Source organism: Struthio camelus, chromosome 2, assembly GCF_040807025.1.
Source record: "Struthio camelus isolate bStrCam1 chromosome 2, bStrCam1.hap1, whole genome shotgun sequence".
Taxonomy (NCBI): Eukaryota; Metazoa; Chordata; class Aves; order Struthioniformes; family Struthionidae; genus Struthio; species Struthio camelus.
Window position 1 is genome coordinate 172926099 of NC_090943.1, and position 27457 is coordinate 172953555.

The window sequence follows — 27457 nt, forward strand, 5'->3', positions numbered from 1 at the left end:
ATGTTATTTTTTCCTCCATGCTGACATCGGAGCAGTTAAGTGAGGTAAGTAATATTTGCCTTAGTGGATTTACGTGATGGGATTGTAGGAGAGCAAATTCTGTGTTGTGGAAGAATACATGGATGTATCATACTAAAGTATTGAAAAAAAATTTAATTTAGAAATCTGAAACATACATGCCATATTATACTTTTCTAACAGTCAGTCCTTTACAAAACAGTTCTATAATGCAGGTGTGTTTATTAACATTTCTGAATGAAGATATGTGAAGAAAAGCTGAAGCACCACATAAAAGCATTTTCTCAACTGAGCCATTGTTAAATTCACCTTACAAATCAGCAGATATAGCGTATAAGAAAAAAAAAAGTAAATAGCATTTGCTAAATAAGCAAATAAAGCTGCTTCAGAAAGAAGGTGCCGAGATCTTAACCAGGCTCCTGGCAGGCTGGATAAATAAGTTAAAAGATAATTAGGGAACACCGTCAGCCACAAGCAGTTACCGCATGCCCTTCTGGGACTAGCAGTTTTTAGTGCCCTGGGCAAGAGAGAACTCAGTACCGCAATTCCCATCGTCTTTAGAGCTTTCAGGCCTTCACTGCGACTTGCAGACTACATAGCGTGAAAGGAAGCCATGGATTTTGCAGGTCCACCGTAAACAAATCCAAATTTAAAATCCAGCCAGCCTAAAAGTTCTCAAAGAAACCTAAATTTTATGGCTGTCCAACGCAGGAATAAAACAGAGAAGTACCAGGGTCTAAAAAAAGTAGTATTTCAAAAAAAAAAAAAAAAAGAAATCTCAAATTTTCTGAAAAAGCACTGTGGTAAGCTGCTATACATGGCAACTTTAGGCAGAAGGGAAATTCAATTTAAAAGAAGAAACCTTGTGACAGTCTGAAGCATTTGTAAAGAAGCCCAGCTCCAAGCCTGCCCTGGAGTTAAGAGTAGCTAAGAAACCCAGCCTCCTCAAATAAAACACGCAGAAAGAAAGTGTGCACCAGCGAGCAGCCATTTACGGCAGAGAGAGGGGACCCAGGGCCCAGCAGTGGGTACGTACTAGGAGCCTCAGTGCAGGAAAGAAGATCATACCATGTGTTTTGGCTATATAAACTGCTGGTGCTGGAAGCAGGGAGATGACATATCAACTGAGGTATCATTCTATACATTCCTTTTTTAATTTTTTTTTTCCCTTTAGCATCATCTACGCTCACTCTCAGAGACAAGGAAGCGGGTTCGTATGACGACATGCTATGACACTGGGGCCCAAAGTACCCAAAGTTTGCACGTTTACCCCGGTAGGCTCTCTTGCACATCTCCCACTATCCTTCCACCCCCGGGAAGAGAGGCTTTAGATGCAGTACCTGAACAGAAGCAATATCAGTAAGTGGCCAAGTCCCAATACGGACAACACTGCACTTTCCCACGAAGTCTGGAGGTTCCCTGCCCTCCTGCAGCTCTTTCTCAGGGGAAGCAGGTCTGGAACAGGCACCTATTTGACTAGGGTTGGGAAGCGCGTAATCCACGAAGGAGAGTTTACAAATCTGGTGAACTTTGGCACAGATGCTTACTAAATCTGAACAAAACATTAAAGGAAGAAGAATTACTGCTCTGCTTAGCAGCCTTTAATGATTCAGGACTGCGACAGGAACACCTGCAGGAAAAACCTACAACAAGGATTTCATACATCTAGTATTGATTTGTGTTTCTTCAAGCGAGAACCTGGTAGCAATTGCAGAAAAAAGAGATCCCAAAAAGCCACATAACCACTTTAGCAGGAGAACAGGCAAATAACTTAGTTGAAATACTTTCCAGGGGACAGCAGTTTACACAGCAGGGCTGATGCTATTAGCAACCTATTTCCAAGACAGAATCGGTGTTTGCCATCTCTACCGCTGTAACAGCTTCAAGGTGATGCACAGCCATAATGCTTTTATGAAACAAAACTCAAATAGGCCTTTCTTCCTGATAAGGAAAGAAAAAAAAAAAAAAAAAAGGCTGGTCCCAACCCCAAAATCTCATCACGTTGCCTGGGCTGAGATCTGCACCAGCAGTTTAGACTTTCTGCAGTTACAGCAAAGGAAGAGGCTGTTCTCAGCTGCCATGCCAGGCACACAGGGCTTTGGTTCCCGGTGGCTGATACTGCAGGCTCGCGCTCGCAACCAGCGGCCGTGCGTCACGGCCCAGCATCCACCCAGCCGTGCCTCTTCCCCGGTCTGAACGTTCTGACGCTTTACCAGCTGTCTTTTATCCTCTTTTACTCGAGCTGAATGTACTGATAAACAAACAATGACATCATTAACGTGCTCTCTATCCATTTAAAAAGGCCACTCATCCCTATTGGGTCTGCATGAGTAAGTAACTTTTCCTGATCACAACTAATAATATTCGTTTTACAGGGGTCTTTCAAATTAACCTGCAAAGATGAAAATCTGTTCTCCCTTTGCCGTCAGTGTCTAAAACCACTGTGCCTCTGGAGAATGAATTCTTTAAGCAGGGATTGTCTTTTTGCTGTGAGCCTGTATGCCAACCAGGACAACTGAGTCCTGATCATTTCAGTGCACACACAACAGGTAAACACTGCTTTTTCCCCACATTTGCAATTAAAACATCTTCGTTTCTTCCAACAAGTTGCTGATGCGGAGAGAGAAGCATTTCCTACTCCAACCAGCTCAAGCTGGAGGATGGGGCCTATGCTTTACTGCTGGGCTTCTAAGAGCGTCTTTGCTTTTCTTCTTTCAAGACACAGAAACATCTGTGTGGTTAAGAGGTCGTTCTCATACCCTTCAATACAACACACGAGAGCACAAGGCTCTGCCTGATGGTAAAGCATGCAGAGACAGGCAGACCAAGTCTAACACCGAGGAAACAACTCACACAGCCACATTAGGCATGGCAAAGTGCAGCTTGGCTTTTACCTTTTCGCATGTGAGCCTCACACTTGCGTAATTTTTCACAGCTTTGGAAGGGAACACAATTTCCAGCAGCAAACTTTGGCGTACCTCAAAAATGCACAAACTACATTCATCCGGGATGGCAGCAGCATCTCTGTGTTGTACCTTTGGGTTTATAAACAGCTCCTAACCGTTCCCCAGAAAAATGCTGACTTCTCACATGCTGCATATTTCATTTTAGCCTAGCACTAAGCATTTTTGCGGAGACCAGAGAAAGAAGTGCAAACATGGATCCCTCTACCTGGAACGACGCTGTCATTTTTCTGGACAGTCTTCAGCATTGGCTCAAATTGCCGAGTCAGAGATTTATTCAGATTCTGCACCAACCACTCAAAACTGGCACAGATGTATTGCTGAAAGAAAGTGACAGGTCATTAGGGTTTCACGTTATACAGTGCTTTCTTAAAAAGAGACACCAAGTTTCTCTTGGTAGCAGAACTCCTACCCGGCTCTCTTCATCCTCCAGATTACACTGATCAGGATAAACGTTCTTGTCAATCCCTGCGTAAGAAAAACTCCAAAGGGACACAAAGCAGAGCAGGCTCAGGCTGGAATTCTACAGGGCAACTCTGTGCTCTGCTGCCACCCATACCTCACCTACACAGCTTCAGGAAATAATCTCCAGCTCCTTCATAGCACAGAACACCTTTCAATATGGACCTGTGGTTCTAAAGCTACTATGACATACTACACTTTTCTTCTAGGTCTAGCACTCCAAACATCTAGGCAAGAACTACTCTCCTTCCTCGATTACATTCGCATTTGGATCTCTGTCATCTGCCACATATGAGCAGCGGGAGGAAGGATGAACAGCAGAATAGCAGAAGCCCCCTGACAGCAGACGCCTGTTTCAGGAGCTTGTATTAGATGTGCAAGCAAGCAACTAGTGAGACTCCTGTTAGGCATGTTTCAGAAATACTGGGATCAAAATACACACTTGCTTATCGACTGGTACTAAGCCGTTCTGAAGGGTCACTACAGTATTATTCTACAGTCTTAAGCGTAGAGGTTTGCCCTTGGGAGCTACAGAAACATGCCACTGCTTTCTAAGCTACCAGCACAGGAGATCTGCCATCAGCCTCAATGGTTCCTTTTTTCAAGTCTCACCTGAAGATACTTGAACTGCATAACTCATGAGTACAACAATACTTAAAAATATATTGCGGCTCATTTCACACATAGGACACTGTAAAAATCTGCCTCTAGGGAAGCTCAGTTACACTTAGCTCACAGGCCAGTCATTTCACCATCTTAATCATGACTTAAATACAGCAAGATTCAAGGATTCAGAGAAATGGGAGACTGCAGTCGCAGCATAATCCCCATTGGCATGTACCTGTCTAGAGAAACTTGCTTTAGAGAGACAGCTAATGAGGTAAAAAACTTCACCACTGGATGCCTTATTAAATAACACTTTTTTGCGTGAAATTGTTTCTTCTCTTCTATACTAGGATGGCCAGTAAAAATACCCAAACTGACAACCCCATAAAAAAAACTGCATCAGTCGAGAAGGAGCAGCGCTGGCTGTCTTTCCAAGCTGCTTTTGCTGCTACCCAGTCACGAAGGGACAGAGATGCTTTCTCCAAGACCCGCTATAGCTGCGCTGTGCTGCAAGCTAAGCAGCGGCAACTACAGCACAAGGCCAACCACTTTTATGGGAAACCTTAATTCTGCTTCTTCTCACCTGCAGCAACTCGAGCTGTTGCTGTAATTTGTGTGTGGCTGCGTTGAACATGCTCTCCTTGTGCTCATGGATATAATCCTGCATGAGGTCTTTCATTCTCTGGAAAGAACCTGGACCATTCAGTTGGTTACAAACTGTAAAAAGACAGACATTATTTGAATATCAGCACAACCTGACAAGACTGAACGCACATTCCACTCCTTCAGAAAACGCCTCCTGAAAAGAGGCGCAGTCTGCAGAGACCGCTGATCAGAACTTGCAACAGTGCATTCTTGTAAGAAGGGTCCACACTAAGCTGTAGGGGCATAGCAGTAGCCAGAGAACCAAGGCTGACCTTGTAATTTAGGGCTAAGATAGCCAGATGGAAAAATCAGGAAAGGATTTCCTCTTCCAGGGACAAGGGCTAGAGAGCTTGTAAGGGACACGGACTTAAGAACAGCTGGGAAAGGCTCCAATGCATAACAGCGTTACATACCCACCCTGCTGCCTGCCAGGTGACACAATCAAACTCCAGCCTGAGGGCATCTCTGAGGTTTCTTTAGCAAACCCCAGGCCTTGCTGCGGGTTAGCTTTAAAGTCCACCATCACTACAGCAGAACCGCAGCAGCAGTAAGAAACCGGAAAAACATAAACTCTGCTCCACGTCCCTAGAGGGAGTTCTAAACACACACAGAAAAGCCCACCGCATGCGATCCCTGCAGCTTAGCGTAAGCACACGCATGAAAAGCGCACTGTATGCGATCCCTGCTGCTTTTTCCAGCAAGCAACAGTCAATACCTACCAGTCTATTGGCAACTTTACTCTAGCTGGGAGGATATATCCTGGCCCTCTTGAGAAGATACTGAGGCACCTCCCAAGGCCTCCACTGCTCCTAAAACTTGCCCTAAAACGTTCCACTTCTCTCATTACTTGGCATTTCCAATTCTACTTATTCCTGACCTGCGCAATCAGAAACCCACCAGCAAAGTCCTACACCCTGTTTTGGCTCCTATCCTTGGTTCAGAGAGGCTGCAAAACAGAAGCAGCTCCCTGTTCATCTGTTTACACTTTTTAGCAAGACAGGCACAGCAATTCACCCAGAACTGATGCTTCTATGACAGAACTTGCCCTGGTACTGTGCAACTCAACAGCACTTGCAGCATAATTCTTGGTTTTCCTCTCTGGGAGGTACTTGGTTTAATGGATATCCAGTAATAAAAATGTAAAGGGATATCAAGTCATGACTTTGAAATTTAAGCAACAGAAGAGAGGTGAGAGACTAATACATCTCTGGTTGAGAGAAGTGCCTGCCAGGTCTCACAGGGCTACCTCACCACGCAAGCCCTTGGGCGCTGTCTAACCTTCCCCGCGCTGCAGGCAGACCGACCCTGTGCAGCCTCATGGAGGCAGGGCAACTACACGAGCACAGTGCTCTGTCCCGGCTAACTTACCCTCAGCCAACCGTCAGCGGTCTGAATCAGTTTGAACAGAGCATCATGCCAACGCAACTAAACTGCTTCTACCTCCCAGCTAAGTCAAGTCCCTGTTTGTTTATTTACGTGGACTGCACCATGCACGGTATCTGTGCACCCTAACTAGCAGAGCTTAGGAACAGAGAGACAATAACTATCCCCCAGACCAAGCGCAGAGGATCCAGTTTAACCCAGCTGTAGTGTTTCTTACCTGCGTATACCGGTTTCATGCTAGCCTGTATTTCTGGTGTCAGGACACGAGATATGCCACGCTGCCTTTTATTGATGTAATCTATCTGATCAAGAATGAAGTTACATAACTGAGAGGGGAAAATAGGAGGAAAAAAAAAAAAAAAAATCAGGATGCATAGCTACTCAATAGTTCCAGCATTTCAGTTAAAACATCCACTCTTCAAGAACTTGCCAATTTAAGGGTCTCAAAATTAAGTAATTCAGCAGAATTTCTAACTACAGGGAAAACTGCTTTTCTCAGAACAGGACAGACAAGTTTGAAAGGCATCCACTCTCCCAGCCCTCTTGCTTACCAAAGCCTGAGCAGCTTCCATCTGCTGCCTCTGTATGAGGTTTACTGGATGTGTGTTTCTGCCTTTTTCATAGAGTTTGTTCTTGAGATCTTTGAAGAACTCTTTCAGTTTATCCAGAACAGCTTTACTAAACTGTCTGATAGACTCACCAAGTTTAGAGCTGGAAGAAGAGAAAGGAAAGCAAGAGTCAGTGTAGTTACTCTGGATCACATATAAAGTGCTTAAGTGCCAGTAAACAGCTGAAGGAAGTAAACGCATGCAAGTTTAAAGAAGTGAAGGAACGTTGCTCTCGGGACCAATAACGAAGTCACCGCTAGAAAAGAAGCTTTTATACATAACTAGCATTTGCACAAAGTTCTATGATGAATCAAGCTGCCTCTCTTGTCCCTTACAGCCTGTGTCAGGCCTATCTTGATCTGTCACTAAGCACTGTCACTCAAATACACTTCCAGGAAGAGGATCCCAAAGCTCTTCATGCCCATTAAAGCTGCTGCGCTTTGCTGGCTAAAATCTTTCATTGCCAAAAAAGCCAACCACGGATCAGATTCTACGCGGCTCTGCTATTCCAACCTTTGCATCACTTGAGTTTTGTGGTGTGAACCCTTTCCACATGACTGTAAACAGATGTACTCTAGGGTACTAAAACTCTGGAAGATAACCTAATTTCTTCCAAAATGACACTCAGAAACGAATATCCTTTCATCTCCTGTTCAATCTGGCACTTCCATTATTCTGAAAAGGGTATTTCAACAGTTTAAAGTCTCTCTTTCACCCTGCTAGCGCTGACTGGAGGAAGTAGCTCCCATTCTACAATCACACCAAAATCAGTTGGGATCGGCACACAGACAGGAAGCAAAGCAATGAGCTGACCTGGTTCTGCCACTGAGGAGAGGTTATGAACTCTGCCACCTCTAGCATACCCTCCTGAGCACTCATACCTGTTCTGCCCAGAAGAAACTGGCTTTGGAGAGGCTGGAGAACCTTTTTGCACCTGCTTCCTTAATAGTCACTGGCACGGAATGTAGTCAGTAAGAAACGTTTGTTTTAATGCTAGCGGTTTCGGAAGTCTCTCAGGTCAACGGGAATTCTACGGCAAACAAAGCGAGGTACCTGAAAACCTCGTTCCACGTCATGGAAATGGTGCTGTATATAGGCTCCGTGAGCTGCTCATTGAAATCGATGAACCCACACGCCACAGAGCTGTACACACCCTGACGAGCACACACAGCTCGATATGTAGCATATGGATATCCACAATGCTGTGAAAAGAGGAAGGCTCTGTCACAGTATTTCAACACACCCGTTAGGTAGGCTACGGCAATTCTTAAACCCTGGGCTGAGCACTATAGCTGCGTCTGAGCAGCACAGGACTTTGGAGCGCTACATAGTAAAAAACGAAGTAAAATTACGTAACAAGAGCTGCTCACAGGTAGCTCGTTTTTTTTGTTGATAATTACTTGGCCCACTCTTGTAGTAGCCAAAAACCGCACTACAGTGGTACAGACAGATGATTCAGAACATGTCTGATGGATTTGGCAATGGGCATTATGCTTAGTCTGTCACATGGAAGTCTGGTAACCAAGAGAAAAACTCACGGTTGCACGTACCGTTTCTGTACAAATAAAAAAAATAAAAACAAAAAGGCAGCACTAATTAGAGGGGAAAGGCAGAGAGCATGACAGCAGCAAACAAAGCCCATCTTCACATACGGAGCTTCCAGTAACTATATAGGCAGGTGTACTACTGCATGTTAAAAAGAATGAAATACCATGATCTTTACCATCCAGAACTCCCCATCCTAGTCGCATTGCATTTTTACATCTCTAAATGCTGCACAAGACAGTCTTCATTGTGTTCCCAAAGACAAGTTAGGACAAGCCAGATTTTCTCTTTTCGTTACCACCACACTCAGCAAGGGACAGGCTACAGAAAGCGGAGAATGAAGCGTTAAGTGGTAAGGAGCAGTAAGGAGCAGTAACGGTGCCGTCAGTCATAGGCAGCTGCAGAGGGGCCGGTGTATAAAGCCTAATTTGCATCTTACAGGTAACCCCCAGCTTCTGACTTTCTCCTCGCACACGTGCTCTGCCTTTCTGGCTCCCGTCTTCAGACGGGACAGCAGCAGGACAGAGAAGTAGTACTGGATTTCATAGATGCTTTCATCCACTGCCTCCTGGAGGAGCTCAGGTACTTTTGAGAGGCATGTCTGTACGATTTCTTGAACTTGGGCCTGGTGAGAGTGGTCCTGGAGAACAAGTAGAAATGATCTCAATAGGAGCACACAGCAAACGTCATTTAACAAGAGGACAAGTCTCCCCACAGAGTAACGTCCAGGGTACGCCATCCCTCACCACCTGATCTGACTGCACAGACAACAATCCTGCCAACACAGCCGCCAGCATGGTCAGGGGGTGCCCTCTAGACCCACAGAACCTGTGTGCCCAGCAAGCCCAGAGGCTCGGCACTCTGCCAGCCATGCCCAGACACACCGCCGTGGAAGGATCTGTGATGAGCAGAGAATATACCTTGCCCGTGGCTCTTCCTCAAACCACTATTTCAAAGCAGTGCAGACGCGGCTCTGGAGACCTCTGCTCGAAGCAAAACCCCAACCACTCATCTCATGGTATTGCTGCAGTCTCTGGATGCTAGCAATGAAGGAATTGGCTGAAGGTGAATCTTGTTCAGAGCCCACAGCCTGGCAGCCGGACAGCTTTGCACCAATTAACTTCCACATGCCCTAGCAAAAGCTCCAGCAGCTTTTCCACCATCAGCCACCAATCACCTCCTGATAAAGCACCACGCCAAACAGCCAGACCAAAGGCCAAGGCCTGTAACTACTTCACGCATTTTCATACCAACTTCAGCTGCTCACCTCTTCGACCTGGAGCTGCAGCTAGCAGAACCAGTAACACCCAGTTTGCAAAGACATCCCCCAAATCAAGCCGTTGGCACATGCTCCATGCTGAAACCAAGAGAGCCCTTCAGTCAGAAATCCACACCAAAAGACATTAAAGCAGCCAGATGCTGCTTAAGGTGCAGGAGAGCTCATTAATATCCTGTATTAATGACAGGTTAAACACCGGTCTTCCTCACTGTATCAAAGCGGGCCTACAGGACAAGCCTGCTTTGCACATCACTGCTGGGCAGAGAACAACTGAATCATTTCCATTTTTGCTCAGAGGCGACATCCGTCTTTCCTCCAAAGTTACCGAGTCTCACTCTCTCTCATCTTTACTGTCAGCAAAGAGCTTGCTTTAGGCTGTCACGTAAACCGGTCAATGTAAAATATCTGAAAACAAAGCTGACACACTGTCCCCTCAGAAAGAAACTGCAGGTTTGAATTCTAAACAAAATAAAAAGAGGAAGTAAATAGCTGCTTAATGTGCCTGTTCATGTAAGGAAGGGAGGCATTCTAGCAGGCCCTAACCCCAATTTTGCTGACTTGCATCCTGGTGCTGATTCCCCACCTGGAGAGCAAAGCCTAAGGTGGCTGTCATCCCACGCTGCAACGTGTGCAGCTCTACTGACCATGCCGGTCATCACAAAGCAACTCTTCCACATGGTCCTTTGGAGACCCTTCTGGAGAAGAAAACTTGCCAGTAGTTGCTTCATACCAAAAAAGCGAAGTTTGAGGTGCGAGTCTATGCTTACCTCTGCTCTCTGGTTGGTCAGGTAATTGACAACTTGACTTATGACACGAGTCACGTCTCTTATCAGCTTCTCTGTTTCCACCATGCCATGCTGCAGGGCAGCGCGAACCGCAAACTTCTTCAGAGCTGGGATCTCTGAACAAACAGCCAGAAGGGAACGTCACCACGAACTCTGGCTTAAAGATCTTTCTTGAAGTGAAAGGAGCTCAACCAGAACCTACAAAATATCTAGAAAATGAAGAGCCAAACCCCCCAGATTTACAGGACGATGGAGGATTCAAGAGAGGATTCAATGATAACTGGAAACAAAGAAAGAATAAAAACAGCAAGAGGAAACACTTGCTGCAGAATAGGAGGAGATGATATGGAAATGGTATTTCAAAGAAACAGTGAAAGAAGTAAAATGTTTTAAAAAAAAAAAACACAAATAAATCTGGGACACACGCCCAGAATCACTACGTCGGGTCCTGCCACGTTAAGCGGGCAGACCACTGCATTACTCACAGGATAGAGAGCAGACCACTACTCTAGCAATGTGACACATGCGCTGAGGTGCAGCTGCAAGTACCTGTATCCTCATCGTTGTGAAAGACCTGGGGCTGTCCCTCTCGGAGCAGCTTCCCATGCAGCTTCAAGTACTCTGTGGAACTGACTGTGAAAACCTGAAGTTTATTATGCCAGGATCCCACTTCACCCAGATCACTTGCATCCGGAGTATTTAGATCATCCTCCATTTCCTCTTCATACTCATCTTCCTCATATTCAGCTAGTGCTGCTTTCCTCTTCATTTCCTATAATACAAGCCACCATTTCATCGCTCCTCAAAGACCACCAGGGTTTAGGCTAGGTAACTAATTGTAAAGGCTGCAGCTTAAAGCCGTGCTGAGCACTGGCATAGAGCCTGTCCAGCTCTCTGGTCCTTCCCAGGGACATATTCCACTACTGGGGCCCACACGCTTCTTGCCAAGCATCACCACCAGCAGTGGCACATGGGAGGAAGGACTTGTTGCAGCTGGTTATGACGGCTCTGGACTACGTACTACGCTGCACAAAGCGAGCGGCACAGGCTCCTCATGTTGCAAACCCTGCTCCAAACCACACGGTTTCCGGCTTGCCAAAGGCCAGTTCTTTCATTGCACAGAAAATCAGGCCAACTCATCGACTTAGTGTTTCCTTCTGGCCTACAGCTATGAATTAAGAGTATGAGTCATCTCCAGGAACAAGTAAAAAGGAATTCATCAGTTCTAAAAGGTGTCCTCTCTTGTCACTGGAAAGATGTCAGTTAAGAGTAGCAGCACCACAACAGGATGGGCTGCCTGGCCATTTTTGCCAACGCTGCTCTTCCAGAATTCTGATAGGGCCATTCAATGGTTGGTAAACCAACAAAATACCTACAACGGCTTCAGAGCATCTCCTTTTCTCTTGCAGGAGCAAAGACGGTACATCCTGGAGTTCATACCTGAAGGCCATTGACGAAATCCAGACAGATTTGCTGTTTGGAGTACTTGTTTCGGGACTGAACACAGATCAGACTAATAGCACGAAGTTTTGCTTCTTTCTCTCTCATTAAGGCATTGATCTTAACAAAGACAAAGAGGAAGGTTATGAAGGTATCATCCTCAGAGATGGCACCATCCACAGAAAACAAAGAATGACAACAAAAAGGGCAAAGTTATAACTTAGAAAAAAAGGAGTAGCAAGTCTACCGCACAAAGGGACTGTCCAAGAACAGTAACGCTTGAAACAGGGTAAGAGTGGTAGCTTAACAGAATCCCTCTTTCCCCTCAGACCAGACAGCTGCTCAGCTCAAAGCTCCAAAAATACTCACTTTGAATTCCTTCTCCAAGATCATCTTCCTCAGCTCATTTTCCTGCTGAAAGGAGGCTGGATTTCCTGCATGAGGTCCCTGCCCTTGCTACAAAAGAAGAGAACATTGGAACAAACTTTCAAAGTCTGGAATTCAACTACGCAGTGCCCCAAAGATCAAGCTACACAAGATACGTACGATCTGGATATCAACCAAGTTTTCATACTTTCATTCTGGCTGTGATGGTGCTTTCTAGGTTGTAGCACTTGGCACTGGTGGCATTGTATTATCAGGGAAAAAACCTACCCATATACTTGTGTCCTGCACAAATGCTTTTTTTTTTTTTTTTCTCCCCTCCTTGTCAACGCACAGGCCCCATGCTGTTAGACAGTCATTGGTGATACTTGAAAGGCAATGCTCGGAGAGACCTAAATCCCATCACAACACTAATCGTGCTCCCCATTCTAACGCGTACACGACGATCCTAAACTTGAAAATGTAACCTTAATCTTACTCTGACAAAGCTTCTTTCCTGGCACTGCCTGTGGACCTGACATGGGGGGGGAGAGGGAGGGGGGGAGGGAGGGACACAACCATCATCTAGGACATTGACAAAACAGCAAATACTGTAACTATGTTAGCACTCAGTCAGATCATAATACATTTATGCAGAAAGAACTTCCATTTCAAGGAGACCCTGGAGCACGAGCTAACAGAAGCCCACTGGTGATCATAACCCTCTGCCTTACATACCAAGGGGCAAGAACAGTTCTTTGTTCCTTTTCCACAAAGATAAAAAGCAAATCAGAGCTTTAATTAAAAATAAAACCAAGCTGTTTATTGCAAGAATTTCTTCTCTGAAGGAGTAAACAAGCTGTGCTGTCATTGCTTAATGCATTACTGCAATGTGTTCCGATACTGTGTGAAAGGCATACTATATGGAGTCTATAAGAAGAATTAGCTACATGCTGTACCATGCCTGGGCTAAAAATTCAGAAGGTAGAAGTAATTTATTCTCTATGTAAAACACTCAGTTTTGTTCATGTGTAATTCAGTAAGGCTCACTTGCTACCACTATTGCAAAGGTTTGAACTTCTAAAACTGACAAAGAAAGGGAAAGAGACGCAGCCTGCCTGCTAAGTCAGTCCTCTATATCATTAGTGTCACATATAATTTCTATAGAAAACTGATAAAGCAATGCTGCAGAACCATCAAACGTTGATATAATACTGTTATAGCATTAACAAATATATACTGTTATAACATTAACACACACAGGAAGTTCCGTCTGAACACGAGGAAAAATTTCTTTAGGTGGGGGAACAGAGCACTGGCACAGGTTGCCCACAGAGGTTGTGGAGTCTCCATCCTGGGAGATATTCAAAAGCCACCTGGACACAATCCTGGGCAACGTGCTCTAGGTGACCCTGCTTGAGCAGGGAGGGGGGGTGGACTAGATGATCTCCAGAGGTCCCTTCCAACCTCAACCCTTCTGTGGTTCTGTGAAGTTACAAAAGAATCTGAAGCCATGAGAAAGGTTCATACTGCAAGTCAGGCTGTCTTGGAAAAGGGAAGTGGTGGATATTATAAACAACTAATTTAAAGACAAAGTCAGATTTAGCACGAGAAATCACACCACCAGAACTGCGTGGAGCTTTGCACTCCCCAACCTTCTTGAGTATTGTCTCATTCGTATTTGTATAAACAGCTTCTGCTGACAAGAGCTCCAGTTAAGTTTCAAAAAGTTATTGAATGAAACAGAAGTTGGGGAGCTTTGCGGCTGCTTTAAAGATCAGCTTGCACTCCCCAACATCTGGCAATGCTCTGTGACAGTTAAGAATGCTGGGAGATCCAGAGCTGGCCTTCCTGGGGTCCTCCGAACTATTCGGGTTAGTCTGGAAAAAACTGTAAATGATAGCTCATTTACTCTGACACGCTGTAAATGGTTTCCTTGAAGGCAGCAAGCCCGCAAAAATCAACTGCGGAAAGGCCTGTTAGAGCAACCTGAAACAAACCTGTGGGTCTCAGGGGTTGCAGTACTCCCTGCTAACCCACAGCGTCAGCCTGAAGGCAGCGCAAGGCTACTGAGGGTTACTGCCAGATGGAGCGAGGAGTCTCAGCTGGTAGGTGCCCCAACCAGAGCACCCAACCAGGGCCACGTCAGCATGAGGGTAATAATAGTGTAGATACAGGCCCCGTAACACTGTGATAAATTATAAAATAAGTATTCATAAACTTATCACTCAATAGTCCCCCAAACCATGGGTCTTTTGGGACAGACTACATCAGAGGTCAAAAACGCTGCTGGCCCAAAAGCAAATGTCCTGGATAAACGGTAGGCTGCAGGTAATATCATACTCTGTTTACATGACTATCTACAGTTTTAACACACCACCACTACTATTTGCCAGCCTTGCTGAAAGGTCTCAAAAGCAACAAGTTACAGAGTGACCCACTAGCTAGGAATACGAGACAGAGCCAGGGCTGTTTTCTCTCTACATTAATAGTTTGTGGTAGGGTAGTCACTGACCTCCTGCTGAAGTTCAGCATAGAGACTTTCCTTTTCTAATTCCATTTGCCCTCGCTGATTCTCCAGTTCTTCCAACTCCCTTTCAATTGGCTCAATCTCGTCTTTTAAATCCAGATCACTGCAAGATCCAAGTCAAACAACAGATAACAGAGGCAGAAAGTGAAAGACTGCAAAAGAACACTGTGATTGGACTTCGCATAACTCAGAATTTTCATAGCAAATGCGTTACAGATATACCTTCTGCAGCAACTACAGTTAATAGCAGCAACTAACTAAACACTCACCTGACTTCACACCGCACCATACTTGGTCCATAAGCCTTTCTGGAGGACTGGCATATCATGCAACTTGGGATCTTTCTACCTTATGACCTAATCCAAAGCCCAGAGCTATGCTGTACAAACATACCAGCCTATACCATGATAGGTACTATTAGCACAAGTTAATGCAGAGACCCAAAGCAAGGTAGCCATGCCACAGTTGCATTTTGGTCTAGGTCATCACGGCAGCGTAGTCACTAGATTACAACCCATATCTCTATGATGCAATATAGTTTTCTTGGCTTCTACAGCAATTCATTCACAGCTTATATCCACAGACACACCTCTTCACAGCATGTAATTGTAATCCCTCCTATTTTAGGAAATTAAGTGCAATTCTTAGGCTCCCAGCAAGTTTCTAAAGCCATTAACAATTCCACGGAGCCTTGGCAATTTCCATTATTTTGTGCAACATGTGAATTTGTATAGGATTGGAAGTTACCTGATTATTTCTGAAACGTTGAAGGCATCGGTCTTAGTGCAGACGAAAGCTAAGCGCCCATATTGGCCATCCATGAGCAGCTGCCTCCGCAGGTTGATATTCAGCATCTCTTTGGCTGTCTTGTCATCCACAGCTCTATTGATGTTGGCCACCACCCACACTGCATTGCAGTTTTTTAGATACTGGAAAACACAAATGCAAGCAAGTTTCAAGGAGAGCTAGGGCAACTCATTCCAAAAGGAAACATTTCCGACAGTTTCTACTACCTGATGACTTTAGCAGAAACCGTCAGAAATTGATGCATTTAAGAAACTTTTTCTGCTGTCCTCAAAACTGAACAGAGTTAAATAAGAGTCACTTGAGTAATTGCCAGTGGAAGTTCTAGCTGCATAACGTACACAAACAGAATTCCCAGCCCACTTACACAAGAACTACAGAAGCCTCTGTATGTACCCATATACCAAGCTACAGGTGCTTTCCAGGTGTTAGCTCACCACAAATTCACAATAACCACCAAATATTTGTTCCGTCTCCTACAGAGGCAGGAGCGGATGGATGTCTTTAATGAACGTGTTGATGTAAACAAGAAACGACAGATGCAGATATCCAAAAACTGGTTGTGCTGTCAGACAAGGTTAATACAGACATCAGATACGTTAGTCAAGAGTTGTCAGTGCTTCCCATCACTGCTGTATGGAAAGGGACTGTGGGTAGCACAATTGCACCATAAGGGTCACCACAATCACACTGCAGATCAGTGATCCAGCTAACACTCTAGCTAGCTGGATCTGAATGCGACTGGTGTTACCTCCCTCACAAGTGAGGGAGGACTGCCCAGAAAAAAGCTGGAGGCATGCTAACAGTCTATGAGCTGCTCTTCGCTGACACCAGACAACAATCATTCACATCTTGAAGCATAAGGACCGCCATCCCTTTACTTGCACCCTAACTAGCAGGGCTTCTGATGCTACTTAATTACTGTCAGTTGTGGTCCCAGAGTCTTGCCAACCAGCTTGCCAGGATGTGACCTCCCACAGGAAGCAGCACTGCGTGTTGGTTCAGTGTTTCCGCTGGCAGGACGTGTCTGTTGGCAGATTCAGTGTTTCCGCTCCAGCGGAAGAACAGAAGTCAGTACACACCCAAGCAGTACCCTGTGCGCCAGGAAAGTGACAATGCTTCCCAACACAGACAAAGCGCTGGGAACATAAAGGGTCAATGCAAAAATCAGAGGCCAGCTCTCAAAGGAATTCAATCTCTGACATGGCTGTACCTCTTTGGCTGCGTTATCCCTGGCAGCATTGGAATCCCGTATTCCAGGCAAGTCCACCAGCACTGCTCCTGTCTTCAAGACATCAGCCTTGGGAACACGAACCTTGACACATTTAACGATCGGCCAGAATTCTCCACCTTTCATGTCCCGCAAGTTATCAGTCCGGCAGTCAATAAATTTCTCTATTTTTGTGCGAAAATCTGTGGCCTAGGAAGAGAAAGAGAGACCACAAGTTAAGGTTACGCACTGCCAAGGCAGGTGAAGATACCAAACCTTTGCACCCCAAATTACCGTCTCTGCAGATATGTGTTTCACTGTTCCAAGATGCCGAGTAACCTCCTGCAACTCTTCCAGCTTGGAAAGCTCTGCTACCATCCCATAAACAGCTTTCACACGGCTGTAGGCAGCACCAGCTTCTGTCTTGCGATCTGGGCATCGTTTCTTCAAGTTACCTGACTTGTCCTTCATATCTTCCAGGAGCGCTTTCAACTCGCTAAACCACTCCTTAAACAGGAAATTAAAACACATTTCACACAACGCACAACGTTGTAAAAATATTCTGAAAGACCACACACGTTATTGTACCTTTATGTTTAATATTGTTATGTCTTGGGTTCATACACACATGGAACTTCCATGCTCATTTTACAGACGGGGCAAGGGAGATGGACGTGGCATGTCAGGCAGTAGGCTAATGGCACAATCACGGATTTTACTCTAAGCTAAGGGGCTCGGGTTTGGGGAATGCAGGTTACTTAATCCTGCAACACTGGAAGCTGCTAGTATGGAAACACACAGAGGAATATAGAAACGCTAATGGAACTTACGATGTCTATTTTTGCTACCTACTTCTTTAGAAAGAAACTCTATATCTGCTTCATATGGACTGGTCTCAGCAGTCTTGGAGATCTCCACAACCACAGCTGTGCAGGCTCTCATAGCAGAAGTCGGCAGCACCGCTTCCTCACCCAGCAAGGCATTTAACAAGCTGCTTTTCCCTGCGCCTGTGTTTCCCACCACAGCAATATATGTCTTCGGCATTTTTGTGTCTTTCTGCAACTTGGCAATCTGTTCTCTTTTGTAGGAGAAAAACAAAAAACACAAAGAAGTGATCGGGCAGCATTTGGCTGACTCTAAGCTTATAACGACTTCCATAAACAGTAAACTTCAGTGCACGTTTTAATCTACACTGGCAAGTCACAGATGCAAACCTTGCAAAACCCTCCAAGAAACATAAGCAAGAAGTCAGTAGGACCAAGTGGTATACGTCCTCTTAACGGAGTCCTTAAAGGCATCACTACCATCCCCATGAACACGTCATTTAACGTACAATAATATTTCAAAACTAGTGCAGCTATGTTAAAAGCACCTGCATTCCCCAGGAGAAAGGGAATAAACTGTTTTGGCACAAGTCCCCCATCCACAGGGATAAGAGCCTCCCCAAATCAGACAAGAATAACTGTCCAATTGAAATTCATCCTAACAGGAATAGCTAGCATCAAGACATGTGGACTGGGTCTTTGCAGCTGCCTGCAGAAGAAAAGCGATTCCTTACCTGCTTCCTAAGCATTCAAAAATCACGCATTTTTGTGCGAGCTGCAGAATTTGGAGGCTGACATCGTAAGGAAGACCCACATACAAAAAAAGCAAGACCAAAGAAGAGACCAGCTGTGAAAACAGGATGTGCCTGTCCCTGAACTGCCTTATATCAGTAGGATCACCATGTCTCTCGGTAACTATTTACTAGAGACAGCCTTTAGTTCACAGCAGCGCAGACCCTTTAGTCAAATAAACGGGGCATATGAGCAGTTCTCAGACAGTGCTCTGGCTGTACTTGCAAGCTTCTCTCCAGCAGGCACCTTTTAAGATTATTCTACAGGACAGACCACTGCCTCCAAGGAGATGTGCCTGCCCGTAACCAGGGAGCAGCATCCAAGCAGTCTCAGGCAGCGCCTGCTACACAAAATTCAGCTTCAGCTGTCTGCAAGAACTGAGCGCTCTCCCAAAGCACAACTGCTTTGCTATCGTTAACTATGGTTTACTCACAGGAGACAGAGGCACTAACAGATCTACTTACCTACGCTCGCCAAGGAGTCAGGATCCCAGACTGTCGGTTCTGACGGCCCCTGCCCCTGATGCTACCAACACCAAAAAGAGTCAGGGGCGCTTACCTCCATTCCTCCATGTGCTCTCCATCGATGCCCCCCACAGCACGAAGAACCTGAGAAATATCTTTGAGCACAGTCTGACATCGCTGCAACTGCAACTCAATGTCTTCCTCCGATAAAGCCCAGTCTCTCCGGCTCTCACTCTCCACTCTGTCACTGAAACTTGCTTTTAGATTGGAGCTCTCTCCTCCAGAGAGCTTTCCCGAGTTTCTAGAAGCAGACAAAAGGTCACAAGCCTTTGTACTCTCTACCGACATGGACAGGATGTCTTGTATAAGATTACTGGGATCCTTGGAGTCACAGGCTTCTCCCAGTTCTGAAGAGGACATGCAACCCAGAGTCGTAGGGCTATACTTCAGAGCCTCAGACTTCTTTGGAAGGAGAATCTCATCTCCAGTTTGCATGTCTGCTGAGTCCAACTTAGTACGCAGCTGAAACGAAGTAGCTAGCGAGCAAGTTGAAACCTCTGCAGCATCAGAGGTATATAACGTTGGGGCTAAAGGCGAGTGAGCTAAGAGACATTCCTTGGAGTCCATGCCAAGAGGATTAAATGCATCCAGAAGTGCTGGAGCTTGTAACGGATATTGCACATTTTCTTCTTTGAAGGATGAAATAGGAAAATGAGCAGGAGGCAGACTGTTTGATGCTGGCCTTGGAAAGCCTTTGTCCCCTGATGTGGGGATGTTGCTTGCAAGGATTTTTTGATTACCTAAATCATTAACGGTCTGCAAATCAGAGGAGTCTCCTGCTTCCACTGGAGCACACGGCCTGGGAGTTACTCTTCCCTCCGGGTAATCACAGATACTAGTTTCCTGATCCTGTTTTTGCTGTCTTGCCTTAGCATCCCTGCCCTGCTCATCTTTGTAAAGGCCTTCCCATGGATCATCTCCCTCATCACTATGCGTCACCTTAGCAGATTTACAGTGATGAGGAGAAAGAACAGAGTAAGAGAGATCCTCCTGCGTGCTAAGGTAAGAGCTCTGAAAAGATCTTGCTTTATCACTCACAACGTCCGCAGAAGGACTGCTCACGGGGGAAGCAGAAGTAAGGACGGACAAACGTGCGTTCTTCACCTTCTTCAGAGACAAACTCTGCTTCACTCTAGGTCTGAGCGGAGTCTGGGAAAGGGCTTGCTCAGCAGGGCTCGTCTGAGAGGATGCACACGGTGTAGGAGAGAAGGGAGGGCTAGCTCTTTCATGGCTTGTCGATTCCTCATTTTCAGGTTCTGAAGGACACGCAGCGCTGGGTAGGCGCGTTTCCGAAGGAGGGAAAACGCCTCTTCTATTACCGTCGCTGAGTTCTTTGTCAGACAGCCTTCTTTCTAAACATATTTGGGAACCAGTGCATGCCTTTACACCAGATGCAGTCGGCTCTTTTGCCCACGAGTCAGAGCCCCAGGTCAGGGGGACATCGGGTCTCAAATCTGTCCGTTTGAAAGGCAGAGGAGGAGAGGGAGAAGGAATCGAGTCTTCTCTGTTAGACATTTCATTACTCTGAGGTGTTCCTTCACAGAGGTGCAGTACTGATGCACCTGCTTTGTCCCTAAAGCTGTCATCACCACCTTCTGGCTTTGGCTGCTGTACCAAGTTTGCCATACTTGGTTCATTTTCTCTCAAAGTTACAACATGATACGAAGTCGTCTCTGCATCTCCATCTGTCCAGCACTCAACCGTGGCTTCTGGGGAGTGAAGAGCAAAATTTGACAGGGTTTGAGCCTCGGAGGCTTTGCAACTGTCCTCACAAGCCCTTCCACAGAGCTCACCAGTGCTTGTGTCACCCAAAGTGCCATCACTGATTTCTTGAGGAGTCTGGCAGAACTTCCCCTCAGAGGAGCTGTTGGAGAGGTCAGAGAACACAAAACTCAGACTTTTGGTGCTCTCCACGGAGCATGCAGAGGGAGACATCAAGGAAGATTCAGAAGCATATTTATTATCTAATGCTGAACAGAGATTACTCTGAAACTGCTCCTCTTCGGACAGAGGGTCAGCGCTCGGACTGGCCAGGGCCTCGTTCACATCCTTTCCTATCACATCACTCTGTGAACCTGGTGAGCTGGCAACAGGCTCTGCGCACATGAGCTGACGGGCACTGGGACAATCTGTCCCTTCAGATGCACACGCAGAAGACTGACACCCGCTCGCCTGGGACACGGGCTCTGGTAGGGCCAATGGATGGCTGTCTTCTCTTTCTAAGCCTCCACTAATGGCTAATGCACTTGCAGCGCTACTTCTTGGGTCTTCTGCTACTTCGTCTTCACAAGGTGGCGGAAACGTTTCCGTTACATTTGCATTAACTAGATTATCACAGTCACTTGTTTTTTTAAAAAAATCTCTCACTAATTGGGCAACATAACTTTTATGGTTTTCTTTCTCAGTTTCCTCAGATGTTTGAACAGTGGGATGTTTTCTGAAGAACTGCCTAACAATATTACAAACAGAAGTAACACGATGCTCCTGCAAGCCACGGGCAGCAGAAGAGATGGCTATATTCACACCTGGCAGGGGACACACAGGCTCCTGCGCTGATAGCGATCCCAGAGGACAATGTCTCTTCTGAGAAAACTGTTCATCTTCAGAATCTGATGCCCCAAAACATTCATTTCCAGGGACTTGTCTTTTTAATATCCTGGAAGAGTTCTCTCTCTTTGACTCTTCATTTTGAGAACCTGCACCCTCCTCTTCACAACAATTCACTCTGTTTGCAAAGCAAGACTCCAAAATATTCAGCTCTTCATGGCTGCTTTCAGGCTGGCATACCTTTACTTGAGCTTTCATGGGTTCAGTTTCTAGGCTCTCTTCCGGCAGAAGTAAGGGCTTACCTATTTGTGTTTGCCAGTCAGATTCATTTTTTTCTGGACAGAGCTCGGTCTGTATTTCAGTGACCGGAGAAGCTTTAACAGTTCTCACGACCTCAGAAGGAACAGGAGAAACCTCACTGCCTCGCTCTTGAACACGGTCATCAAGCAGTGCAATCTCAGCCTGCTGACCCTCCTCTAATTCTTTTCCAGTTTGGAAAGGGTTAGAATCAGCATTTCCTTCCACTTCACTAGAATAACTTCCACAACTCACAGCTTCCACCTCCTCCTGTACACTGGGAAATCCCACGGAGTTAAAAGCACAGTATAAACTCATGCTCTCATGTTCTTCAGTTGTTGGGTTCTCCTTTTCTCCTCTCAGAGGTGTGTTTTTTACTAAAAGCGTGTTTTTTTCATCTGCTGCAATACCTGCACTATGACAGTCAGATGCAGTAATTTTAACTGCAGTGAGATCATGTTCTGTACCAAAATGAGGATAGCTTGCTTGCTCCAAACACACATCCACTGACTTTTCTACTCCTGTAGTTGATCTGACAGCAGCAGTTTCTGTCACTTTGCCGGGATCACTTTCCGTTCTATTACAGTGCAGCTCACTATGCAAAACAATGCTGCCAGAAACCCTGTCTGCATCACAGGTGACAATATCCCCTTCCTTCCAGACTTCAGTCTCTGAAATGCAGTTTACTGGAGATATCTTTGTTCTTATGCCACTCTGTTCTACTTTTTCAGCTTCCAAGTCTTGAATGCATAAATGAAACTCCCCTCCACTGCAGAGCTCAGCCACGTCTGTAGGGTCCCTTTGGACTGCCTTCAGACCTTCAGTTCTGTTTTCTTCAGAAGACCTAAACTTTTCAGTTGCAGTACTGCACATCCCTACTGAAAGATCCCTTTTGTCCATGCTACATGGCTTTACATCTACTTGAGGAGCTTGTGGTTCGATTCCATAACCATCCTGGCAAGTAGCGCTACCATCACGTCCTTCCAAATCAGCTGTCGTCAAACCTTCACCGTTCATATTTTCTCTGTCTACCTCATCCGAAACAGCATCTTCCACACCACTGTCTTCTGGATAAAGAGGAACTTTCACACACTCTTCTTCGGATTTCAAATCCACATTTCTTTCCAAATTTGGCGGTTCAACGGCACGAGAATCAGATTCCTGCTGATCTTCAAGTGCAACTGATTGCTCCTGTAATTCTGAGCAGACAGAGCTAACAGCAGAATTCCAGTTCCAGTCCTGGGAACTGCTCTGTTTCCCCTCATCAGGCTCACTAAAATCTGCAACGACATGTGCAGCTTCCTCCTCTCCCTTTTCCACTACTGATTTATCACACTGTTCATCGTGTGCCGGTTCAGCACCTTCTTCACCACCATCCCCTTCTTCATTCTTAGGGCAGAGCTGGACCAAGGAGCAGGCACGTGCATACTGCAGACCGCTTCCTACTCCCCTTTCATCCACAGGGCAAGAGGGCTCTGTGCGCAAACAGGAACAACAGTTACCCTCACACCATGCGCGTTTGGGTGAGCCTACGGGCACAAGGCTGGAGGAAAAGGAAACCAAGTCAGAGGAGCAGCAATCGGTACTCTGCTCCAGCCTCTTTGCAAGTGCAGCTGTAGTACTGCCAAAATTACAACATGTCTGCCGAACACCTGCGTTTCCCCAATCGTTTTCTTGGTCTTTCTGTTCCTCCAACATGCTATTGTTTATAGATGGTCTTGAAACCCTTCTCTCTCCCACTATTCCTGTAGTACTTTTGCTTTCAACACTATCTTTTTTTGTCTCTTGGCAAGCTTTCCCCTCAATACTGCCTGAGAGATCATCGTGTTCTTCTGATAGCACAGCATCCTCTGATGAGCAAGCAGTCGTCTGTACCTTGCCATCAGCAGCGTTCAACCTTTGATCGCTGCCGTTATCAAACGTGGAATCCACAGAACAGATCACAGAGATTTCAAATGCTTTCAGACTTTGGTTGGCGTCCACGTTTTCTTTTTCAGAAGGAGATAAAAGTGACCAATCTTCTCCTAAAGACTCCTTTTCCTCTAGGTAGCCATTACCCTGCGGCTGAAGATCATTAGGAATTTCTCTACCTAAATTCAGAGATGATTCAGAATTAGTAACTTCCAGCAATTTCTCTCCTGGGTTTTCAAAAAATATTCCTCTAATAGGAGAGCACAAGCCTACAGAGACTGTCTCACTCTCACATGTTTCCAACCCTGAAAACAGCTCTGACTTTGCTGCTTGTGCAGAGCCTGTAGGGCCCATCTCCATCTCTTCAGAGAACTCTTTCAAGGGACTGTCATTTGCACCATCACGAATGGTTTCAACATGTACTTCAACAATTCCACTTGAAGGCACATTTGTGTCCATAGGCACATTACTTTCATCTTCCTCATAACGATTATGCTTTGTTGATCTATCTTTGTTCCCATCTTCTAAAAGTTTTGTAGATAATGAATTGGTTTTTCTCTTCTTTACGAATCTAGTTTCCGTTCCCACTTCTGCATGACATACTTCAGTGTTATCCCTAACAGGAGATGTATCCACTTCCATCCTGGCCTCGCTGTCATCTTTATCTTCAGATATCCCCTCACCATCCCATGTCAAAATAATGACATTCGTTTTCACATCTGCTTCTTCCATTTCTCCTTGAGAAGCACTCCCTTGCTTTGTTTTACTAAAATCATCGCCAGCCTCCCTGGGCATCTCCTCTTTAGATAAAGGTGAAATCAAACGGGCAGGGTGAGGCTGAACACATTCAGACTCGGCGCAAACGGAGGCGCTTAGAGCGGCGGGCGCAGAAATACCTGCCTGGCAGCAACGCAGCGTGTCGCAGGCATTGCCTCTCCTTACAGACGCAGGCTGCGCAGGAGCTTCTGGGTTCTCAGTCTCACCCACTGAAGTCCTGACAGAAGCGTCACTTTCTTCCTCTCCACCAAGATGCGCTTGAGAAACTGCTCTGCATTTCAGCCGCTCCTGAGCTGTGGCGTTCACTCCCCTCGCGGACCTGACAGGTGCTTCTGAGTGATTCGGCTCTCCTTCCTTCAGGACTGGACATCCGGAAGGGTTTTCAGGGTGTAAATATCCAAAACGTGACACATGCTTATAGACTGAATCACACACTACACCTCCAGATGACACTTGGTTTGCAGAAGGCAAATGTACGACGCTGTCACTGATACATTGTGAAGAAAGATGGGTTTCTGGTACTGTAGCATCTATGGTACTTTTTACAAGTCTGTCTTCTGCCACATGAGAATCCACTGCTATTTCTTCATCTTCTGAACGGATCACAGCCGGAGTTTCACCATCCGAGAAAACCATCTGACTGGCTCCAGTATCTATGCGTCCAGCAGTGCAGCTTGGCAATAATACAGCCCCATCATCATCAACTGTGGATTTGACAGGAGCCATTTTGCTCTCACAGGGAGATACTGCTTTGGCTGCATACCTTGTCTGAGTAGTCTGTGCATGAGAACAGTCCTGATCTACTGGCTTAACTCCTTCAGTGTCTGCAAACAGGAGGTTCTGATGGAGGGCATTTTGCAAATCAAAAACATGATTATTACATGTTTCTCCATCGTGACCTGTGTTTACTGCTGTAATGATTTTATCGTGGTTAGATTCAGCTGATTCACAAGGATCTGAAGCAGTTGCAGGCTGCTGCATTTTTATATTTAGGCTACTATTTAACATTCCTAAGCCCAACTCTCTGTCTGCTACGGGAGAAGTGCCGCTTTCTACAGTTTTACAACTAATCTGTTTTTCCATCCCATTTGGAATAACGTTCTTTTCTTCCAGAGTTGACGTAAAGTCACTTTTGGTCTCAGAGTGCAGAGAACTACACAGAAGCGCCACTTCTGGCTCCAACTGTACACTTGCTTCCTGCGCTCTGCTTAGAGTCGCAGTGGTTTCAGACAGCAGCTCCCCTTCTTCTGTTGCAGTTTTAATACCAGCATGCACCAGGTTTTTTTGATTCTCTATTTGTTTTACAGTGGCATGCTGACCTTCAGGAGTCCTTTTTCTTTTAGCAGGGTCACCATTTTCTGAATTATTTTTTACGTCAGTGACTGATTCTGATGAGCTGTTAACAGAAGAACAATGTTTTCTCTTTGGATAATATTCATACATTTCCATTTCAGTAAATAATGTAGTCTCACATGAAGCATCATGCGCACAAGCATCAGGTTTATGCTGCTCCTCAGAGGTCTCTTCGCAGTACTCCATAGAACTTTCCTTTTCTGTCGTCTTCTCCTTGTAACTACTGACTAATGAGACATTATTTGTATCTTGTTTTGCAGCCTGAAGTAGACTCATAACCTGAGTGCCTGGTCCTGAAGTCTCAGCAGTTTCATTTCCAACCATTTCATCTGTGCATTTATCAACATCATTCTCCATCACTACTAATTCACTGTCAGAACTTTCACAACTTCGAAGCACTGACTTGTCAGCTACAGGTTCTGACAACCTCGGAACGTGTTGGCCTTGACATCCTGGCTGAGACGAGTCTGAAAGAGCTAACGCGTCAGCTGAAAGATCAACCATCTCTCTGCTACACAGGTGATGACAGTCATCTGCCCTCACAATATCCATGGATATCACAGGTTCCTCATTCGGAGAAGCTGCTGAATAAGGTTCCATTTCTACTCCTTCATTGTCCCATTTTTCTTCCAGGAATAGTTTGTAAGATTCTGGGGTGGATCTTGATGCATATGTTTGGCCTTCACTTTGTTCCACAGGTAGCAAGTCAGGATTTATCCGTTTTGCTTTGTTTGAGGCATTTTCCTGAGGCAAAAAGGCTGCCTGTTGAACAGACTCTGCAGTCACTGCTGAATCGCTGCTCATTACCTCATATTCAGGTGAAGCAGAGCGTAAAACTAGAGGCTCCAGCGTAGCGCAACCTTTCAGCGTAGCATCTGATATGGCAGCTGATTTACAGGTTCCTCGCTTTTCAAATCTGGCTGAAGTCACATTAGAAAAATTTGTAGAGACAGAGGATTTAGCTGAAAAGTTTACTGATCCCACAGAAGTAAATGGCAACGACACAGTGACTGTGGAAACCTCTCTTTCTTCAGAGCGCATACTAGACTCAGACAGCGCTCCAACACTGTGTGGAATATCTCGGGGTGTCCGTGCTGAAGGGGGTCGAGCAGGAAGACTGACACTTTTCTCAAATACCAAGTTTGAGCTGAACTGAGGAACCTCTGGAGATGTTAACAGGGGTACTGGAACCTGCGTTGGAGCAAAAGAAAGCAGCAAAACATAGAGACAATGAAATTAGCTGAGCAGCAGTTGCACTTACTTCTTTGTATTATGTGTAAAAGGAAACACTGTAGCACTGACATCATAGAATCCAACTATGATGTCATAGAATCCAACTTCTACTTAATGCTTTTGCCATTGCCACCACCATAAACTAGTAAAAGTGAGGTTTCACAGTCATGAAAGGTTTATACTGCAGATTTGGCCCAAACTATATAGAGCTGAGAATTCTGTAATTTCTGTGCATGCCAACAGCACTAACCTTTTTTTTTTTTTTTTTTTTTTTTTTTTTTAAGTCTCAGATAACGAGACCCTCCTCCCAACTGCCTCCCAAGTACAAGGAAAGAGGGAACAAAGGAGGCATAAGGAAGGTGCTGCAGCAGACTGCATCAGCAGCAAAGATTGGCCACACTGGCCTAAATCAGAACATTTAAGAAAAAAGGAAGGAAATGGGAGAAAAACAAAAAGAGGAAGAACTACATGCTACTATCTTATTTTGCGCAGAGCACATCTGCCCCACACAGTGCATAGAATCGACAACGTTCACTTAATCAGCAACTCTTCAGCATT

At 45.5% G+C, this 27457-nt stretch overlaps 1 protein-coding gene across 11 annotated transcripts in view; it reads right to left on the reverse strand.

The window, feature by feature from the left end:
• LOC104144429 (uncharacterized) overlaps positions 1–27457 on the reverse strand; it is a 50789-nt gene that overhangs the window by 9985 nt on the left and 13347 nt on the right. For 7 of the 11 annotated variants that reach the window (XM_068933595.1, XM_068933597.1, XM_068933590.1 and 4 more), the window contains 17 exons: positions 18816–26857; positions 17494–17719; positions 16936–17148; positions 16645–16851; positions 15375–15556; positions 14613–14730; positions 12104–12190; positions 11735–11854; positions 10844–11066; positions 10277–10410; positions 8670–8870; positions 7739–7887; positions 6629–6788; positions 6295–6403; positions 4633–4766; positions 3190–3301; positions 1359–1570 (listed from right to left, as the gene is read on the reverse strand). In XM_068933595.1, the coding sequence (XP_068789696.1) occupies positions 1359–1570; positions 3190–3301; positions 4633–4766; positions 6295–6403; positions 6629–6788; positions 7739–7887; positions 8670–8870; positions 10277–10410; positions 10844–11066; positions 11735–11854; positions 12104–12190; positions 14613–14730; positions 15375–15556; positions 16645–16851; positions 16936–17148; positions 17494–17719; positions 18816–26857 (10629 nt within the window). Of the gene's footprint in view, positions 1–1358; positions 1571–3189; positions 3302–4632; positions 4767–6294; positions 6404–6628; positions 6789–7566; positions 7888–8408; positions 8871–10276; positions 10504–10843; positions 11067–11734; positions 11855–12103; positions 12191–14612; positions 14731–15374; positions 15557–16644; positions 16852–16935; positions 17149–17493; positions 17720–18815; positions 26858–27457 lie in introns of those variants that run through there. The other 4 variants (XR_011139377.1, XM_068933598.1, XR_011139378.1 and 1 more) reach the window with 4 other exon arrangements.